The sequence below is a fragment of the Hyperolius riggenbachi genome, chromosome 6 (genome assembly GCF_040937935.1).
Source record: "Hyperolius riggenbachi isolate aHypRig1 chromosome 6, aHypRig1.pri, whole genome shotgun sequence".
NCBI lineage: Eukaryota > Metazoa > Chordata > Amphibia > Anura > Hyperoliidae > Hyperolius > Hyperolius riggenbachi.
Window position 1 is genome coordinate 336,238,656 of NC_090651.1, and position 21,240 is coordinate 336,259,895.

Below are 21,240 nucleotides of genomic sequence, written 5' to 3' on the forward strand. Positions count from 1 at the left end.
GTGCCCCGCATATAGGAAGGTAGGTAGCCAGGTATAAGTGCCCCCAGTAAAGGTAGCCAGGTATAGGTGCTCACAGTATAGGTAGCCAGATACAGGTGCCCCAGTATAGGTAGCAGGTATAGGTGCCCCAGTATAGGTAGTCAGGTATAGGTGCCCCAGTATAGTTAGTCAGGTATAAGTGCCCCAGTATAGGTAGCCAGGTATAGACACCCCTCTAGTATAGGTAGTCATGTATAGGTGCCCACAGTATAGGTAGCCAGGTATAGGTGCTCACAGTATAGGTAGTCAAGTATAGGTGCCCCAGTATAGGTAGCCAGGTATAGGTGCCCCCAGTATAGGTAGCCAGGTATAGGTGCCCTCTTTTGATCATGCTGGCATCAGTAGTGTCTGGGTCACGCACCTGAAACAAACGTGTGGCCAGTCAGACTTTAGTCAAAACCTGCATGCTTGTTCTGGGTCTATGGCTAAAAGCATACAAGGCAGAGGATCAGCAGGATTCAGGCAATGTGCATTATTTAAAAGTAAATAAATATAGCACCAACAATTTGCATTCAAGCAGGAATTAAAGGGATATGGAATCCCGCTTATATCAGGTTCCCTTTAAATCCAGCTTGAATACAAATATTATGCAAATTATATGCAGCTTGGAGCTCAGCCAATCAAATGCACTTTCTGCTGATTTTCATTGACCTAGTTCCAAGGTGCACACAACTTGCATTCAATTTATATGCTAGCCAGAATTACAAGCACCCTGTTGACCATCTCTAGTTATCTCCAACAGTGTTATTTTCAAATTTCGAGAAAATATTCGTGAACATTTCACAATATGGTAAAAAAAACACAAAATTTTTCTTTAAAAATAGTGACAATCGTTTATCTAGATGCAAACATTTGTGAAAAGTGTGAAAAATCACCAACTTGCAACAAAAAATGATTTTCAATGCCATTTCCATTAGAAAGTCGAATTTTACATTATTTTGCAGAAATGAATGCGAAAAGAATATCAGCCTTTTTGCTCATCACTGATCTCCAAAAGCTGTTTGTAGGCCAGAAGAGTCAGTACAGCACTGCTGCCTGGAAAATCTCTTCTCTATACCTTCTCAGTGATGTCTCTTCTGCCTTTTCATACAGTCATTAGGAACCACATCGACATAAGGAAGGCAGCAGCCGGGTGGAAGTGATGATGAAGTCCAGCAGAAGATCCGGAGCAGGTAATCTGAACTTCCACGCTTATCCCATCGGTGAGAACGGACTCATTGCCAATACTGCAGATACTGGGCGTGGCACAACCCCGGAGAATGAGTTCACTGGATACAGTTCCTGCAAGGCGGTAATCAAAGCATCAGTGTGTCACAAGACTGAAATAAATACTATAAAGTCCCTTATGCAATTCATTTTTCTCCTGAGTTTTCTCACAGGAGATATTTTCACGCCTTATCAATAAAATACTGTACATTTCAAACCACCAGCAAGAAAAAAATAGTTCAAAATAAGCTTGATATTCAATGGACTAACAATAGGGGCTGCAGCCAAGGGCGGGCCCCCTCTCATGTCCGTTTTGGGGGCAGGAGAGGTCGCAGCATGAGGGGAGAGCATTGGCCACACATAGGCGGGGAGGTGGGACACACGCAGGCAAATTCCAAATTTTCGAGTTCCAATTTTTATGTTCCCGAAGGCATTGTGCTGGAAACATTAAAAGTGTCTTCTGATACCAGACTTTTCGGCAAACAGTGACGTTAACAAAATGGCTGCCAGGTATTCCCTGGTCCCTGGTGAGGCAACGTTAGAGTGGCAGAACGAGCAGTTTTGCACATGGATCAGGGGATGCCTTATCTCCTGGCCTCCCCATTCATATGAAAAAATTCTCATTCTGTCATTTTAGTGTGGCCTCCTGGAACCAGGGAATCTCTGGCAGCCATTTTGTTGACATCAATATGGGCTTAAAATTCTTGTTTTAGAAGCCAATGTTTGCCATTGATGCTGTTTGCTGAAAATTCTTGTTTCTGAAGCCTATTTTCAGGGTAATTTCTACAGGGTAAATTCTGAGTTTCGTGAGTTTCTTCTCAAAATGGCCAAATTCCGATGCTGAACTTCTGGACTCGGAACAGTTCTGATCAAAAAGCTCAACCCTACCAGCAACTCCTATGCCACAGATAAATGAAGTGAGTTGCACCTATTGACGTACCTGTCATTTTGGAATACTGTGTAATGCACTTTGTTTCCTGTCCCGTGCATTTTATGGTCACCCCCGTGTCACACCACCGTGTTCCATTAGCTGTGCAGGACGGGCAAGTCAAGCCATTGGGTGTATCACTTTCAGGCAAGACTAATAAATGAGAAGAGTACAGCATTACGTGTCACATGTACAGCTCCACCCAGTCTCAAAATACCAGATTTATCGACTTGCAATGCTAATATCGACTCGCAATCAGACTATCATGACTGTTGTTTAGAATGCTGTCATAAATGAAGGCCTGATACTGAAAATAAAACTACTAGACTCAGTTCTATTTTACTAATGTTCTGTTTACCGTTAGTAAAACGCATACAATTTACGGTATCATCTCATATGTTTTTAACAATAGGGATACTTTAAAGTATACCTGAGACATTGCAAACAAAAAGATTTATACTTACCTGGGACTTCCTGCAGCCCCTCTAGTCCATCGGATCTCTCACCATTCTCTGTTGTAGCACTTCTGGCTCTGGTTAAGTTGCCAGCTAAGTCAGTCGGGGACTACTGCGCATTTGTGATCCCAGCTATGCACACCTCCCCCCATCACGCTCCCATGGCCAGGAGCATTCTGCGCAAGTACACTTTATTCAGATTGTAACTTCGGTTGCGCAGGACACTCCTGGCTATGGAAGCACAATTGGGGGTAGCACATGGTTGGGACCATGCCTGGGCAATGGCCCACAACCCGGCTATATTGCGTACTTTGCAAGGGCAGAACAGAGGGGACCGGACCAACAGGAAGTGGGCTGGAGGAAGCCACAGGCAAGTATAAATATTTTGCTTACAATGTCTCAGGTTCACTTTGAGGAAATGTATTGAGCAGCTGTACGGCAATGGTATGATTGTCTCAAGTTACTTCACTTTTACATTGGGTGCTGCATGAGAGTTTGATGAGCCTCCCTTTGTGAGCCTCACAAGACTGACTTCAGGGCTCTCTGGGAGTTGTATGCTTTGGTACACATGAAATATGCATACAAAGAAACAAAAATGTATTGCCCCCCCCCCCCCCCCCCCCCCTTCAATCCATTACGAATACGGCTGCAGGACTCACCCATTCTTCTCACCACTCTGCATCCACATCCCCCCTCTGTAAATCCTTGCCCAATCACAGGTATACACCAAGCCACCCCCTCTGGTCCCTCAACAACCTTCGCCTAACAGCCCCACACATTTCCCATTCCCATGTGCGCCTGTTGGCTTTCTCAAAAGCCACCCCCACCCTCTGGAACTACCTTCCACAGCCCATCAGACTTGCTCCCTCCTTCAACACATTCAAGCAAGCCCCTCAAAATCCACCTGTTTAAGATGGCCTACCTACTCCCTACCACACAGCAACTCTCTACTGAATATTCATTCCACAGCCCTACCTAGTGTGTCCACTCCCCCCCCCCCCCTTTCCATAGATCGTAAGCCTTTGGCAGGGTCCTCCCTTCCCCAGTGTATTCTATGTGACCATGGGCTTACCTACCCAGCCCAAAATCACATGATCATGTATCTTGTACCGTTTGCCTTGTATAACTTTGTTCTATGTTGTATAACTGTATTACGTCTGTCATCCTTGTATCATTGTACGTATTTATTGTCCAGTGCTGCATAATATGTTGGTGCTTTATAAATACAATAAATACCGTATATACTCGCATACAAGCCGAATTTTTGACCCCCAAAAAGGGGGTCAAAAGTTGGGGGGTCGGCTTGTATGCGAGTCTTCCCTGGTGGTCTAGTGGTGGGTGGTCGGGTGGTCCGCGCCCCGCTCCCCCCCCACCCTGCTCCCCCCGCGGCCGCTGCTGCTATTACCTTGTTAGACAGCGGCCGCTTCCTAATCCGCGTTCCTCTTCTTTCTCAGAGTGTATCACAGCAGCGCGCCCGGCGCTGCTGCTGTGACGATGCAGGGGGCAGGAAAGAGCGGTTCCCTTGGTAACGGCGATACAGATCGCCGCTATAGGGAGCCGCGCTCTTTCCTGCCCCCTGCATCGTCACAGCAGCAGCGCCGGGCGCGCTGCTGTGATACACTCTGAGAAAGAAGAGGAACGCGGATTAGGAAGCGCCGCTGTCTAACAAGGTAATAGCAGCAGCGGCGGCCGCGGGGGGGGAGCACTACCCACCTATGCTGGGCACTATACTGGCTAAACTGGGCACTTTACTAGCCATACTTGGGTACTATACTAGCTAAACTGGGCACTATACTGGCTAAACTGGGCACTATACTGGCTAAACTGGGCACTATACTGGCTAAACTGGGCACTTTACTAGCCATACTGGGGCACTATACTAGCTAAACTGGGCACTATACTGGCTAAACTGGGCACTTTACTAGCCATACTTGGGTACTATACTAGCTAAACTGGGCACTATACTGGCTAAACTGGGCACTATACTGGCTAAACTGGGCACTATACTGGCTAAACTGGGCACTTTACTAGCCATACTGGGGCACTATACTAGCTAAACTGGGCACTATACTAGCTAAACTGGGCACTTTACTAGCCATACTGGGGCACTATACTAGCTAAACTGGGCACTATACTAGCTAAATTGGGCACTATACTGGCTAAACTGGGCACTATACTGGCTAAACTGGGCACTATACTGGCTAAACTGGGCACTATACTGGCTAAACTGGGCACTATACTAACTAAACTGGGCACTTTACTAGCCATACTGGGACACTATACTAGCTAAACTGGGCACTATACTAGCTAAACTGAGGCACTACCTACCCATACTGGGCACTATACTGGCTATACTGGGCACTTTACTAGCTATACTGGGCACTATACTAGCTATACTGGACACTACCTACCTATACTGGGCACTATACTAGCTATATTGGGACACACTGGGGGGCTGCACCAATCCAGCATTTCCTACCCCCGGCTTATATGGGGGTCGGCTTATATGCGGGTCGGCTTATATGCGAGTATATACGGTAATAATAATAATAATACCAGTATCTATTACATGTGCACCTGTAATGAAGAATGTCCCAGCATTTATACTTACTTGGGGCCTTCTCTAGACTCCTTCAGGCCGTTTACTCCCTCACCATCCTACATGGCCACAAGGATCCCCTGCTGGCTGGCCCAGTACATTTGTTCTGACTAAATGTAGCAGGGCGGGACCATTTGAAAATGGCACCTGCGAATAATGGCGCACGGTGTTGCCGCTAGTCCGCTTGACGCTTATCGCTATTTAACGTTAAAGCCTTATCGCTATTTAACATTAAAGCCTTATTGTTATTTAGCGTTAACACACAGAACCCTCTCTGTACCTATCCCTAACCCTAAGACCCCCCTGGTGGTGCCTAACCCTAACCACCCCCCTGGTGGTGCCTAACCCTAACCACCCGCCTGGTGATGCCTAACCCTAACTACCCCCTGGTGGTGCCTAACCCTTACCACCCCCCTGGTGGTGCCTAACCCTAACCACCCCCCTGGTGCCTAACCCCAACCACCCCCCTGGTGGTGCCTAACCCTAACCACCCCCTGGTGGTGCCTAACCCCAACCACCCCCCTGGTGGTGCCTAACCCTAACCACCTCCCTGATGGTTCCTAACCCTAACCACCCCCTGGTGGTGCCTAACCCTAACCACCCCCCTGGTGGTGCCTAACCCTAACCACCTCCCTGATGGTTCCTAACCCTAACCACCCCCTGGTGGTGCCTAACCCTAACCACCCCCCTGGTGGTGCCTAACCCTAACCACCTCCCTGATGGTTCCTAACCCTAAGACCTCCCTGGTGGTGCCTAACCCTAAATCTCCCCTGGTGGTGCCTAACCCTAACCTTGACTGTGTTACATTAAATCCATTCACCGTTTTGCAGTTAAATAACATCTTCTGTTTGGCATATGAACGGCACTATTGGTAAATAACGTTACTGTGTGCCGTTTTTCTCCTTTTTTCCCTGTGCGGCGTGCGCCATTATTATGCAGTACTAACGAAAAATAGCGATAAGCGTATCTTTTTAATGCGGCACCATTTTTATGCATAGGCACTGTGCGCCATTATTCACTGATCCGTGCCAAGGCCAGCTAGTGTGGGATCATTGTGGCCTGAAAGGATGGTGAGGGAGCCAATGGCCCTGAAGTGGGCCAGAGGAAACCCCTAGTAGCCCCAGGACCATTTAAGTGCGAGTCATTCTTCATCTCATGTTCACTTTAACCACTTCAGCCCACAGGTGCAGGGGCGTAGCTAAGGAGCTGTGGGCCCCGGTGCAAGTTTTACAATGGGGCCCCCCAAGCACTCTATACATAATTGATGCGGCGCACCAACATCTGCCTATGGCAACTACAGTGTCAGAGGTGCAAGAAGGGGATGGGGAACACTGTGTTAATGATTATCACTATTCAAAGTATCTATAGAAGTGATTATTATGAGCACAGGACCAATAGAGAGCTAATACTGTAGTTGAGGGAGGGCCCTTCGGGGCCCCTCTGGCCCAAGGGCGCCGATGCGGTCGCTACCTCTGCACCCCCCTATTGCTACGCCCCTGCACAGGTGTTTTCCCCTTCAGGACTGAAGCAATTTTCCCCTGGCAGCGCTCCTCTCAGTCATTCGCCAATAACTTTATCACTACTCATCACACATAAATGATTTACTGTATATCTTGTTTTGTTCGCCACAAATTAAGGTTTTTGTGAGCGATACTTGTTTTCAGTAATTACTTTATTTTCTATGCATTTTGAAGACAAATACACACAAAAAAAGAAAAAAATGCACTCCTTCTCCAATTCCACCCTCTATAGTTTTAAAATAAGCAATGCTACTATAAATAAAACCCACACATTGTATTTGCCCATTAATCCTGGCTATCACAACACTTATATCATCATCCTAGTACAATGTATGGCGACAAGATATTACTTAGAAATAAAGGTGTATTTTTCTGTGTTTTTTTTGTGTCCCATCAATTGAAAGCCCTTATCTACTAAAAGTAATATAGTTAAATCACTTCCAAAGCCCCCTCCCCCAGTTACCAAACAACAACAAAAAAAATCTATTAATAATTGCCTTAGGGACTTATCTTTTATTAATATGTACGTCATGTCATGTGGGTATTTACTGTTTTTTTTTTTTTTAATACAAAATCTGTGCAGGGTATTTTCATTTTTTGCCACTAGATGGCGATAAACACTCCTTGGTTTACAAGGCAGTGCTTTAACGTTAATGAAGTTAAAAAAAAAAAAAAGTTACATTCTTATCAATGGATGTGGCCTCTGATCAGGGTCATGTTCTTTCATCAATTTGCGATTGGTTCAAAGAAGCTTTCTTTCTCATCCCCAATCGCAGACACGGAAAACCGCCCGCGCACCCCAGCGGTACCGCTGTTTGCAAACTGGATGAGAATTCTCTTCCAGTTTGCTTTTAGCTGCGCCTATCTGGACAAAATACTCATCCAGATAGGCTTAAGTGGTTAAAGGATAAGCATTCTCATACATATACTTTGCTCCTCCTGTAAAGAAATGGCGAAGCCTTGGCTGACAGTTGCTTTCAAACATATGGTCAGTGGCCGAAGTGTCCTACCTAGGACACTTAGGTCTGCCTAGGACACTTAGGCCTACCTAGGACACTTAGGCCTACCTCAGACACTTAAGCCAGCCTAGGACACTTAGGCCTGCCTAGGACACTTAGGCCTACCTAGGACACTTAGGCCTACCTCAGACACTTAAGCCAGCCTAGGACACTTAGGCCTGCCTAGGACACCTAGGCCTACCTCAGACACTTAATCCTGCCTAGGACACTTAGGCCTGCCTAGGACACTTAGGCCTGCCTAGGACACTTAGGTCTGCCTAGGACACTTAGGCCTACCTCAGACACTTAAGCCTGCCTAGGACATTTAGGCCTGCCTAGGACACTTAGGCCTGCCTAGGACACTTAGGCCTGCCTAGGACACTTAGGTCTGCCTAGGACACTTAGGCCTACCTCAGACACTTAAGCCTGCCTAGGACACTTAGGCCTGCCTAGGACACTTAGCTCTTCCAAGGACACTTAGGCCTGCCTAGGACATTTAGGCCTAACTAGGACATGTAGGCCTATCTAGGAAACTTTGGCCCCCGCTGACCACCATTTCTACCATCTCATACAAATCTTCCCCTTAGCTACTGCTTACCTACTATTCTATCTCTTATACCTTTAGACTGTAAGGCCTCTTGGGCCAGGGCTCTCTTTCCCTTTTGTCTGTGTAATCTGTGCATGCACACCTCCCACCCCTATGTAAAATCTGTAGTTTATTTGTTCACTGCATCAATCCACCCTTGTCTTATATTAACTGTTGTAGTGCTTATTTTGTATTGTTATACCTTTTATGCTGTTGTACAGCGCCACGGAAGATGCTGGCGCTTTATAAATCAATAATAATAATAATAATAATAAAACACATCTTCACAGGAGCCTCTTTGTCATGACTGTATAGCAGCTGTAATATAGCTGCATTTGTCCAGCTCCATATGCAAACCGAGCGAAGCTTTTAAAATAAACCAGAGGTCCTGTACACAGGTGTAATCCAGGCTGTAGGTTTATGGAAAATAGATGTTGCAGAGAAAATAGGTTGTAAAGAAGAAACACCACACAAGTAAAAAGTGGCGGAGAGAGAAAGAGAGAGAGAGAGAAAGAGAGAGAGAGAGAGAAAGAGAGAGAGAGAGAAAGAGAGAGAGAGAGAAAGAGAGAGAGAGAGAAAGAGAGAGAGCGAGAGAGACAGCACAGTGTTGGGAAGAGAGAGTTCAAGGTGGGAGAAAGAAATAGAAATTACAACACAAAGTGGTGAAGAAAGAAAGAGAAAGCTTGAGGGCCCTTTCATATTGGGACCCCACCGCAGCCTAATAAAAGTCTATGGGGTAGTTCACACTGCGGTACGGGTGGACATACCTACGTTACTGCGCTGTTCCTGTGGCGACCTGCATTGGTCCAGAAGTCATGTAAGTCTATGGCGACACAGGGTTTTCCAAAAGGCTGGCGTTGCAACGTTGCGGCACATATTATTTTATTTTTTACAATACACCCACGCACATCCGTATTTCCGAAACAGGAAGTGACCGCAAGTGAGCAGCCTCAGGTGGCTGACTGAGAGTGAGAGATATAGAGAGCCTGTTAGTGTGGTTTCCTGTTAGCAACCAAGCTTTGTAAGTAGTATTTTTTGTGGCCTGCAACTACATAACCTAAAATAGGGCTGTCCAAAGGGTGGTCTGCAGGCCGCATCTGACCCTCAAGAGCTCCTGCTGTGGCCATTCTGTATGCTGTGCCCCCCCCCCCCCTCACTACTTCTGCCACTGCCACTCCTACCTCTGTCTCTCTGCTCGGGTTCACCCCCTCCCCCCCTTCCCAAAGCCAGGACATTACTGCTCCAGACCAAGACTCATGGGAGCTTGGCCCTCCACATCGACAAAGTTGTACAGCACAGACCTAAAGTGGGCTAGCACACTTATAGCACACAGATCACCCGAAAGAAACCCAAGGGTCGCTGACTCTATTTACAGGACAGTATGTTTTGTTCATGACAATTTCACGTTGACTCACTCACCAGAAAATACAACAACAAAAAAACATAATCATCGTGGTTGAGTTTTGCAATCCTAAGAAGATTAATGCTAATGATAGGACTGTTGGTTAGGTAAGTGCTTGGACTACTCACACTCTGGCTGGGTCTGTGTACAGTTATCAGAATAACAACAGGAAATTCCCTTTCTTGATTTGCCGTTGGTACTGCTGAAGCTTCCTGGGTGACCACACTGGCTTTCTTTCACACAGGATCTTCCGGACATCTCGCTCTTCTTTACTCCGCCTTTGGAAGAGAGAAAAATTAGGGATCTTCCATTAAAGGACACATCCGGGTAAAAAACAAACAAACAAACAAACAAACAAAAAAGATCTACTTACCTGGGGCTTCCTCCAGCACCTGGCACCCTCACCGCAATTCCAGTGTCCCCTCCATGGCAGATGTCTTCTGCGCCTGCAGTACTGCAGTGTACTGTTTTCATTTACTACTTACAATTATGCACATTTGAACCCTCGGGGTAGTATCATTGCCCCCAGTATAGGTAGCCTGGAGGGGGAAGCAGCCAGGAATGGGGAACAGGGGTCAGGCCCCCCTCCCTCACCTGGGGCCCCCCATCCATGCACCCCCTCCAGCTAATTGCCCAGCATTTCTATTTGTGCCACCTCTGTGCTCACTGCTCCCCCTTCCTGGCTGCTCCCCCCTCCAGCTTGGTGCCTTACCCCTTCTCCCACCGCCTCCACACTTCCGCCGCCTGAGAAAGATGCCTCACCCCACCTTATGGGCAGGACGGCGGTGCCTGTGGCCCCCGCCATTGTAGGGGGAGGGGGGCTAAGGCGGCCCGCTCCTGTCACCAAATGCAGAGCTAAATAGAGAGCAGCGGTTGCAAAGCATTGTGCATTACCTGCTCCCGGAAGCATGACCCACCCTTTTCACTCCTCTTCTGTGCAACTGTGTGCCGGGCAGCCAATCACGATGCGGCTTACGATGCCTGTCAGATGAAAGAAGCCGCATAGTAATTGGCTGTACAGGCTGGAACAACATAGAGGGGAATAAAGAAGACCTTTCCCACCACCGGAAGCAGGTAATGCATAATACTGCACTGCCACCCCCCTTCACTTCACTCTCCTGACAGTTGTTGCTCCCGTAGCCCCTGGGAGTCCTAGACCCATTAGCAAGAGGCTGAAAGATGGGGGCTGGGAGCCCAGCTAGCATATCTTTGCTGGGAGGCCCGGTAGATTGTAGTAACTCCCCTGGCTCCGTGCACCAGCAGCTCTGTTCCACTGCACAGGTGCAGACCATACTCACGCATGTGCACTACAGTGCTGCTCGGATACCACTTCACTATCGTGAACTAATTCAGATCCGGATACCCAGATATCCAATCTGGATTGGATACCCGAGTTCAAAATTTTCCAATCCGAATCGGATATCCGACCCCAGTATCCGGGATATCCGGCCAGATCCGGATATCTGGATAGAAAAACCGGAAGTGCCCTTTAAATTGCTTTAAAAAGGGATTTTAGGGTAAATGTGGCATGTACCATCATTATTTTGTAAAGGGAAACGCTAATTGAAGATGTGGGGACTTAAAATCTCCCCCCCCCAAAGAAAAAAAAATGGCTGTCAACATCAGGCCTAGGTTCCAGACAGCGGTCGTGCAACCCACATTGTGTCCAAAGTGCAAAGTTCCATGAGCAAAGTGAAACGTGCAAAGTGCCACGTGCAAAGTGCCATGTGCAAACACGTGCAAAGTGCCAAGTGCAAAGTGCCACGTGCAAAGTGCCAAGTGCAAAGTGCCACGTGCCAAGTGCAAAGTGCCACGTGCAAAGTGCCAAGTACAAAGTGCGAAGTGCCACGTGCTAAGTGCAAAGTGCCACGTGCTATGTGGAAAGTGCCACGTGCAAAGTGCCACGTGCAAACACGTGCAAAGTGCCACGTGCAAAGTGCGAAGTGCCACATGCAAACACGTGCAAAGTGCCACGTGCGAAGTGCCACGTGCAAACACGTGCAAAGTGCCACGTGCAAAGTGCCACTTTGCACGTGGCACTTTGCATGTGGAACGTTGGACGTGGCACTTTGCACGTGGCACTTTGCACGTGGCACTTTGCACGTGTTTGCACGTGGCACTTTGCACGTGGCTTTTTGCATGTGGCACTTTGCACGTGTGTGCAGTTTGCACGTGTTCCTATTCCCTAATCCCTAACCTATCCTAAACTGTAGCTAGCTAAGGCTAATAGCTGGCCAGCAGGCAGCAGCTGGCCTGGTCTGTGCACAGAACACAAACAGACACATAGCAGCTGCAGCAGCCCTGCAGCACACACTCTGAGGGCTGGTGCACACCGAGCGGCTTTTTCAGCGTTTCTGCAGCCGCTTGCGGCTGCGGATCCGCTTGGTCAATGTATCTCAATGGGGTGGTGCACACCAGAGCGGGAGGCGTTTTGCAGAAACAAAAAATGCCGGGGTGAGGCATTTTTTGGATTTCGGATGCGTTTCTGCCTCAATGTTAAGTATAGGAAAAACGCAAACCGCTCTGAAAAACGCCTGTTCAGAGCGGTTTTGCCGGCGTTTTTGTTACAGAAGCTGTTCAGTAAAAGCTTTACTGTAACAATATATGAAATGTACTATACTGAAATCCGCTGCAGCAATCCGCAAAACGCTAGCAAAACGCCATAGAAAAATAAGAAAAAGCGTTTCAAAATCTGCTAGCATTTTGCGGATCTGCTAGCGGTTTTTGGTGTGCACCAGGCCTGACTGTCTGTCACATAATGAAATCAAGCTAATTAGCGATATAACAATGGTGTAGTGATAGTGCAGGGGTTAATCACTGAACAGCTTATCACTGTGTACAGCCCTTACTAGGCTAGCAGCACTGGAGCACACACTCTAACTGTCACACTATGGGCTTGATTCACAAAAGAGTGCTAACTGTTAGCACGGGCGTTTTCGTGCTAATTTTGGCATTGTGCGCGATCGCGAATTTTCGCGCTAAACGATAATGGTTTTCGCGTGCAAATGCAAATTTTCACATGAAATCGATATCGTTTTCGCGCAAAAAAACACGTTTGCGCGCGAAAACCGTTATCGTTTCACGCGAAAATTCGCGATCGCGCACAATGCGAAAATTAGCGCGAAAACGGCCTTGCTAACAGTTAGCACTCTTTTGTGAATCAAGCCCCATGACATCAATCAAGCTAATTAACGATTTGACAATAGTGTAGTGATAGTGAAGGGTTTAATCAATGAACAGCTTTAGGTTTATCACTGTGTACAACCCTTTGTAGGCCACCAGCACTGGAGCATGTCTCTCAGTGAGCATTCAGCAAGCTAGGACAATATGTCTCCTCATGGCAGTCCTCATTATTATACAGGGGGGCTGGCCAGTGTTTCTGTCTGTGATTGGGTGCCAGGGTTTAGGCTGGGAGGCCTCTGATTGGCTCAATGAGGTCAGGTGGGGCTGGCCAGGGTTCCCCTCTGTGATTGGTTGCTGGGGCTTCTGCTGGGAGCCCTCTGATTGGCTCCCAGGATGTCCTGGACCTCTGACAGTATTTAAATGGTCAGATATCCGCGGATATCCGTGGTATCCACGGATATTCGCATAGGCTAGCCAACTATCCGCAGATAGCTATCCGGATTTGCCCAGGTACCCGGAATCCGGATCAGAGGTCGGATAGCTGAAAAAAGGTTGGACATCCGGGTCACCCGGAATCCAGATGACAGCAGCAGTAATACATGGACGGAAGCATGACCACATAGAAGTAGAGGGATCTGGTCAGCGGCAGTAGGGTCAAGGAGGACATGGGACCATCCAGGGGCTTCCCACTACTTAGGTAAGTATCTAACTTTTTTCTTTTTGAAAGTTACTGGTTTGTTTTGAGGTATTTAGAGCATATAGAGGTGGTGAGGAAGGCAGGTGAGTAGCTGGAAAGGGACTTTATTTTGCTCAGAAATGAAAAGTTAATAGACATTTGTTTCTACTTCTAAAGGGCCACTGACCTCCAAGTTACTTACCTTCCATGTTTATCGTGTGAGTAGCTCCACATACTCGCCCCAGGGGGCAAGTCACATTGTTCCCTGTGCAGAGAGGTGGACCCTGGACCAGACACACCGTGCAGCTGAGGGTGTAACCTGCAGAACAAGCACAGATAGCTTTACACTGTAATATATTTTACTGCTGTGGCATTAATGCAACCTTACTCTGCAAACAAATCTTTGAAGCCGACTTGAGCAGATAAAAACAGAGACTTAGGTCTTGTTCATAAATTATGAGACCATGTTTACTCTGGTTATGCTTTAAGCCCCAGCTACACGATACGATTCTTTATATGATTCGATTACGATTCTATTAACGATCCGATTAAATCCGACATGTCCGATCGGGATTCGATTCCATTCAATTCGATTTGCCATTGGTTTGCAATGGCAAATTGAATTGAATCAAATCGAATCCCGATCGGATATGGCGGATTTAATCGGATCGCAAATAGAATCGTAATTGAATTGTATAAAGAACCGTATCATGTAGATTGGGCTTTAGAGTTAAAGGGAGTCTAAGAAGCTGAAAAAAAAAACAAATACTTTGGATCAAAAAGAACAGGACTAATTGCACTGATAGAGACCAGTCTAACCTGAAACCACTGCTGTCTGTAAGTTGGATTAGTATGACTCTGTAATTATGGCTTTTTACAGACATAAAGGAATAATTTGCATATTAAGTGATGCATCATGGGAGATTATTCTTGCTCACGTCTAAGGAGAGGGAAGGCTCTGGATCCTATAGAGCCTTCCCTTTCCTCCCGGCAACTGGTATTGCTTAAAATGAAATACTATATATACTTGCGTATAAGCCTACATTTTCAACACAAAAAATGTGCTGAAAAGTTGCCCCCTCGGCTTATATGCGAGTCCGTTGAGCAATATAGATGGTGGAGCAGGCTTTTGTTACTGGTAGAGGAGTGTAAGGATTGTGCACTAGTGATCCTGCTCTTGCCAGCTGGCTCTCCCTGCTGTGTCCTGTGATGAATAGCGGAAATGCCGCCACGTGCTCTGGCAGTAAGGCGGCTGATTCCGCGTCTGATGCGGCGGTTTGTCCGCGCCAGCATGCGACTGGGTTATCTGGAACTAATAGTGCACATGGGAAGAATGGTGTGGGGGCCGCCGCATGTACTGACGGTAAGACGGCAGATTCCGCGTCCAGTGCGGCGGTTTCCCCGCAGCAACATGTGTCTGGGTTATCTGGACCTAGTAGTGCACACAGATGGAGAGCTACAAAAAGATTGGGGATACCCATGCTTCCCTTGAATCAGCCAATCTTGGTCACTGCGGTAGATGACTCTCCTCTGCAGAGTAAACGCCCCTTGTCCCAGACTCCTAATGTGCATCTCAAGGTGGGGGTCTTACATGGGGAGAGTCTGCAATTTCTGGTCTTGCATATGGCCACCTCTACCGTCATCCTTGGCATGCCCTGGTTACAAATCCACTCACCTCAGATAGACTGGGTTACGGGTCAGCTAACGAGCTGGTCGTCCCACTGTGATCATCATTGTTTAGCGAAAGTAACCCTGGGTAATACCAACATTCAGGTTGAAGGTGTACCAAGACAATACGCAGAATTTGCTGATGTCTTTTGCCCAAAGTCAGCAGACAAACTTCCCCCTCATCGTGCCTTTGATTGTCCTATCGATTTGAGATCTGGTTGTATGCCGCCCAGAGGTCATCTTTATAACCTATCTGGGCCGGAGAAACTAGCTATGCAGGAGTACATCAGGGAAAACTTGGCAAAAGGGTTTATACGTCCCTCTCGGTCACCAGCAGGGGCAGGGGTTTTTTTTTGTGAAGAAAAAAGACGCCCCTGTATTGATTACAGAGGACTGAATAAAATCACTGTGAAAAATCGCTACCCTTTACCATTGATTGACGATCTATTCACACAGGTGACCAACGCCAATATTTTTTCTAAGCTAGATCTCAGGGGTGCATACAACCTGGTCCGCATCAGAGATGGCGACGAATGGAAGACGGCCTTTAACACACCCGATGGGCATTACGAATACCTGGTGATGCCCTTCGGGTTGTGCAATGTGCCAGCCGTCTTCCAGGAGTTAATTAATGAGGTGTTCAGGGAAGTGTTGGGGAAGTTTGTTCTGGTTTACTTGGACGATATAATGATCTTTTCGTCCAACCTCTCAGAGCATCGCAAGCATGTCAGATGGGTATTGGAGAGGTTGCGACAGAATCAGCTGTATGCCAAACTAGAGAAATGCCTCTTTGAGGTAGAGTCGGTAGCCTTTTTAGGTTACATCATCTCCACTTCTGGTCTCTCAATGGACCCAGGGAAGGTTTCTGCTGTCCTGGACTGGCCTCAGCCTGTGGGGCTGAAGGCACTCCAGAGGTTCCTGGGATTTGCCAATTACTACAGAAGATTTATTAAGGGGTACTCTACCATCATCTCTCCCCTTACCAGTCTCACAAAGAAAGGGTCCGATACCCATCATTGGTCACCTGAGGCTCATATGGCCTTCTCAACTTTAAAGAAGCTGTTCTGTTCTGCCCCAATACTGAGGCATGTTGACGTCGCCTTCCCCTTCATTGTGGAGGTTGATGCCTCAGAAGTGGGGGTAGGAGCGGTATTGTCACAGAGGTCAGGATTGCAGGGCAAGCTTCATCCATGCGCTTACTTTTCTCACAGATTTTCACCTGCCGAGAAAAATGATGACATCGGCAATCGGGAGCTCCTAGCCATCAAATTAGCTTTTGAGGAATGGCGACACTGGCTGGAGGGTGCAGAACATGTTATCACGGTTTACACAGACCACAAGAATTTGGACTATATCGAGGGCACTGGCAAACGGAGGGGGCTATTCCGGGTGTCTGGAACACCCCCCCTGCACTGAGTTGTGTATTCAGCCAGGGAAGCCAACATAATATAAACAGCCTCATTCTCCCTCCCTTTTTACTTCTGGTGCCTCCCTCCAGCTAATAGAATGAGAGAGGCAGCGGAGCTTCCCTCACAAGAAGATGCAGCCTGCAGTGAGAGAATGTTGATTCTGGAGTCCCGGACTCTCCACAGCACAGAAGTGTCAGACATGATGCAATTAGAGGGCAAGCAAGCTGGTAAATATGCACAGCATGATGCAGAGCTTGCCTGGACTCAGGGTCCGTGGGCAAACATCTGTCTGGTCTCTCCCCATTGTTATAATGACTGCATGTGTGGAATGGATAAGGTGTTAAACAAGTTGAAAAGTTTTTGACAGTCCCTAGACTCCAGGAGGGCTTCTTTCAGACTTGTGTGAGAGACTGCCAGGGACAGGATTCCTATTACAGGCAAGTAGCCTGTCTGATGTGGGACTGCAATACAGATAAGTTCTCTGCTCCATCTCAGGCTATTCTCAATTTCTCCACTTCTATCCTGTCCAAAATGACAATAGCAATCGCTAGCAATTTGTGAGTGTGATTTTGTGAAGCGATTTTCAGAGCGATTTTTGAATGAATCGCTCAAAAACATGCTACATGCAGTATACATGCGATTTTGAAAAAGTACAATGCTGCTGTGAGAACACTGTCATAGGGTAACATTAGCCAAGCGCTTTTCAAATCACTGTTGATTTGAAAAACGCTCAGACGCACTCTTGGTGTGCACCAGCCTCCTTCATTCATCTTTGTTTCCCTCTTTCCCTAGTGCTGGCTGGCTGTGTCTACTTGTCATACAGGAAAGCTAAATAAAAGTGCAATTCTGGTGAGGCAAAATATTATTATTTAGTTTTTATGTACACTATGTGACATATTCCACTGAAATGTCCAAACTAAGTCTTTCTCCAGTTCCTCTCTCGGGGAGTTGTGCCAGCGCTGTACCCCGTTCAAATTTGCTGCTACCAGAAGCCCTCAGAAACACTTGTGTCCTTGAGTACTTCCAAAGATAAGCAGCTCCGTAATACGCCAGCGCACATTTGTGCATGGGCAGTATTCGGAAGCACTTGAGGACATAAGTGCTTCTGGACCTTTCAGGAATCCCCCCCTTAAAAATCCTGCGTTTGCCCCTGGAGGGGGCTAAGAGACTTAGCCCTTGCCAGGCCAGGTGGTCCCTGTTTTTTGCTAGATTTAGATTTATAATCACGTATACTCCCGGAAGTACGAATATCAAGGCCGATGCGCTCTCTAGGTGTTTTGAGCCCGAGTCAGTGCAGCCTGCTGCTCCTGAGACTATCCTGCCTACCAAGGTAGTCCTGGCATCCACTGAGACTTGGAGAGATTGGTCAGCCACTTTGAGTCCCTATCAACAAGATGTTCCAGACGGGAAGCCAGAGGGGGTCATGTTTGTGCCACTGCCCTTCCGGTTACAAATTCTGCAGTTTTTTCACTCTCACAAGAATGCCGGTCATCCTGGAGCCACCCGAACTCAGGATCTACTGGCTAGATGTGCCTGGTGGCCTAGTTTAGTGTCTGATTTGTAAGGAATTTGTAAGGGAGTGCACGATCTGTGCGAGGAGTAAACCCTCTCGTCAGGCCCCCGTGGGCACGTTACAGTCCTTGCCAGTCCCCAATGAACCTTGGACTCATATTTCCATGGATTTTGTGGGTGAAATCCCTCGGTCTGAAGGCAAGTCGGTCATTTGGGTGGTAGTAGATCGTTTCAGTAAGATGGCGCACTTTGTCCCTCTGAAAGGACTCCCCTCGGCTCAGGAATTGGCTGATCTCTTCATCCAGCACATTTTCCGGCTGCATGGCATTCCGGAAAATGTAGTGTCAGATCGGGGAGTCCAATTCGTTTCAAAATTTTGGAGGGCCTTTTGCCATCAATTAGACATGGAACTCACATTCTCATCAGGCTACCACCCTCAGACCAACGGCCAGACCGAGAGAGTTAACCAATCTCTGGAACAGTTTCTCAGGTGCTATGTTGCTGATGCGCAAACTGATTGGGTAAAGTTTTTGCTGTTTGCAGAGTTTGTGCACAACAATCTGAAGAGCTTTTCTTCTGGGTATTCCCCTTTTCAAGTGGTGTCAGGTAGATCACCTAAGTTTGCTCCTTGCCAGTCGCATCAACTCCTTTTCCAGCTCTGGAGGACTGGCAGAAGGCCTTGAAAGAGATTTGGGGAATGGTTAAGAGGAACCTAGGGAAAGCTTTCCAAACCCAGAAGAAGCAGGCAGATAGACATCGGTCTGTAGAGTGGAGATTCTCCCCTGGAGATCTGGTGTGGGTGTCCACTCGTCATTTGGCCTTGAAACAATTGTCACCCAAGCTAGGCCCTAAATTTATAGGACCATTTCCAGTGGCCAAGAAGATTAATAATGTCACATATGCTGTCGATCTCCCAGCCAGCATGAAAGGTGTGAGATCGTTCCATGTGTCCCTGTTGAAGCCAGCTGTACAGGTGGACTCCTCTCCCCCCCCCCCCCCCCCCCTGTGTTGGTGGATGACCAACCTCCCCCCCCACCCCCCCTGTGTTGGTGGATGACCAACCAGAGTATGAGATTGAAAAGATTCTGGATTCTCGCCTGGTGCAGAATTCGGTGCAGTATCTGGTCCACTGGAAAGGATATGGCATAGAGGAGAGATCTTGGGTGCCAAAGAGTTTCATGATTTGCATCCTGGAAAGCCTGCTGGAAAGTGTCCGGAGTCCACTCCTCGGGGGGGGGGGGGGGGGTACTGTGATGAGTAGCGGAAAAGCAGCCGCGTGCTCTGGCAGTAAGGCGACTGATTTCGCGTCTGATGCCGCGGTTTGTCCGCGTCAGCATGCGGCTGGGTTATCTGGAACTAATAGTGCACATGGGAAGAATGGTGTGGGGGCCGAAGCATATACTGACGGTAAGGCGGCGGATTCCGCGTCCAGTGCGGCAGTTTCCCCGCAGCAACATGTGTCTGGGTTATCTGGACCTAGTAGTGCACACAGATGGAGAGCTATGTGCGCGCGCGCTGCAAGACAGGCTCTTTATACCAATAGGAGGAAGATCAGCTGATCAGGGCAGTCAGCTGATTCCTGCTCAGTCAGGGATTGGTTGATGGGAGCTGGGCGGCGCTGGGGAGCGCTTTACTATACAGTGGTGTGAAAAACTATTTGCCCCCTTCCTGATTTCTTATTCTTTTGCATGTTTGTCACACTTAAATGTTTCTGCTCATCAAAAACCATTAACTATTAGTCAAAGATAACATAATTGAACACAAAATGCAGTTTTAAATGATGGTTTTTATTATTTAGTGAGAAAAAAAAACTCCAAATCTACATGGCCCTGTGTGAAAAAGTGATTGCCCCCCCTTATTAAAAAATAACTTAACTGTGGTTTATCACACCTGAGTTCAATTTCTGTAGTCACCCCCAGGCCTGATTACTGCCACACCTGTTTCAATCAAGAAATCACTTAAATAGGAGCTATCTGACACAGAGAAGTAGACCAAAAGCACCTCAAAAGCTAGACATCATGCCAAGATCCAAAGAAATTCAGAAACAAATGAGAACAAAAGTAATTGAGATCTATCAGTCTGGTAAAAGCCATTTCTAAAGCTTTGGGACTCCAGCGAACCAGAGTGAGAGCCATTATCCACAAATGGCAAAAACATGGAACAGTGATGAACCTTCCCAGGAGTGGCTGGCCGACCAAAATTACCCCAAGAGCGCAGAGAAAACTCATCCGAGAGGCCACAAAAGACCCCAGGACAACATCTAAAGAACTGCAGGCCTCACTTGCCTCAATTAAGGTCAGTGTTCATGACTCCACCATAAGAAAGAGACTGGGCAAAAACGGTCTGCATGGCAGATATCCAAGGCGCAAACCACTTTTAAGCAAAAAGAACATTAAGGCTCATCTCAATTTTGCTAAAAAAACATCTCAATGATTGCCAAGACTTTTGGGAAAATACCTTGTGGACCGACGAGACAAAAGTTTAACTTTTTGGAAGGTGCATGTCCCGTTACATCTGGCGTAGAAGTAACACAGCATTTCAGCAAAAGAACATCATACCAACAGTAAAATATGGTGGTGGTCAGTGGTGCTCAGCAGAGCTCGAATATTCGAGTAGCTCGAATATTCGAGCTCTTTTTCAGCTATTCGAGCTCGGTATTCGAGCTCCGAATAGCTGGAGCTATTCGAATGGGCTATCCGAGTACACTCGAATAGCCCATTCACTATTCGAGCTATTCGAGCCACCCGGCGCTATTCGAGCTCGGTACCGAGCTCGAATAGCGTCATAGCCCAGATTGATGTCCTTAGAGCCAATCAGAGGGCTCCCAGGCCCTCTGACGGCAGCCAATCACAGAGGGGGACCCTGGCCAGCCCCTACCCTATAAATAGCGGCCGCCATGTTAGGTTTTTCCATGCTTGCCTGAGACTTGTACAGAGAGAGAGTTGCTCCTTTGTGCTTTGGCTTAGCAAGTGCTCTATTGTGGTCATTTACCTAGCGTTTTTGCTCACCTACACCTGCCATATACACCTATATTGTTGTTAGTTAGATAGACATTGTATTTTAGTTAGTAGCTTGTGTGTTACATTAGAGAACTGCAGGCAGCTGCTGCAAGCTTACAG

General features: G+C 47.4%; 1 protein-coding gene across 1 annotated transcript in view; it reads right to left on the minus strand.

Annotated features, from left to right (window-relative positions):
• Positions 1–955: 955 nt before the first annotated feature.
• Positions 956–21,240, minus strand: part of LOC137522939 (phospholipase A2 inhibitor and Ly6/PLAUR domain-containing protein-like) — a 60,312-nt gene continuing 40,027 nt past the window's right edge. The window contains exons 3-6 of the mRNA XM_068243095.1: positions 13,735–13,851; positions 9,862–10,011; positions 2,186–2,326; positions 956–1,320 (exon numbers count right to left, since the gene is read on the minus strand). Of these exons, the coding sequence (XP_068099196.1) occupies positions 1,124–1,320; positions 2,186–2,326; positions 9,862–10,011; positions 13,735–13,851 (605 nt within the window). The 3' untranslated portion in view covers positions 956–1,123. The remainder of the gene's footprint in view (positions 1,321–2,185; positions 2,327–9,861; positions 10,012–13,734; positions 13,852–21,240) is intronic.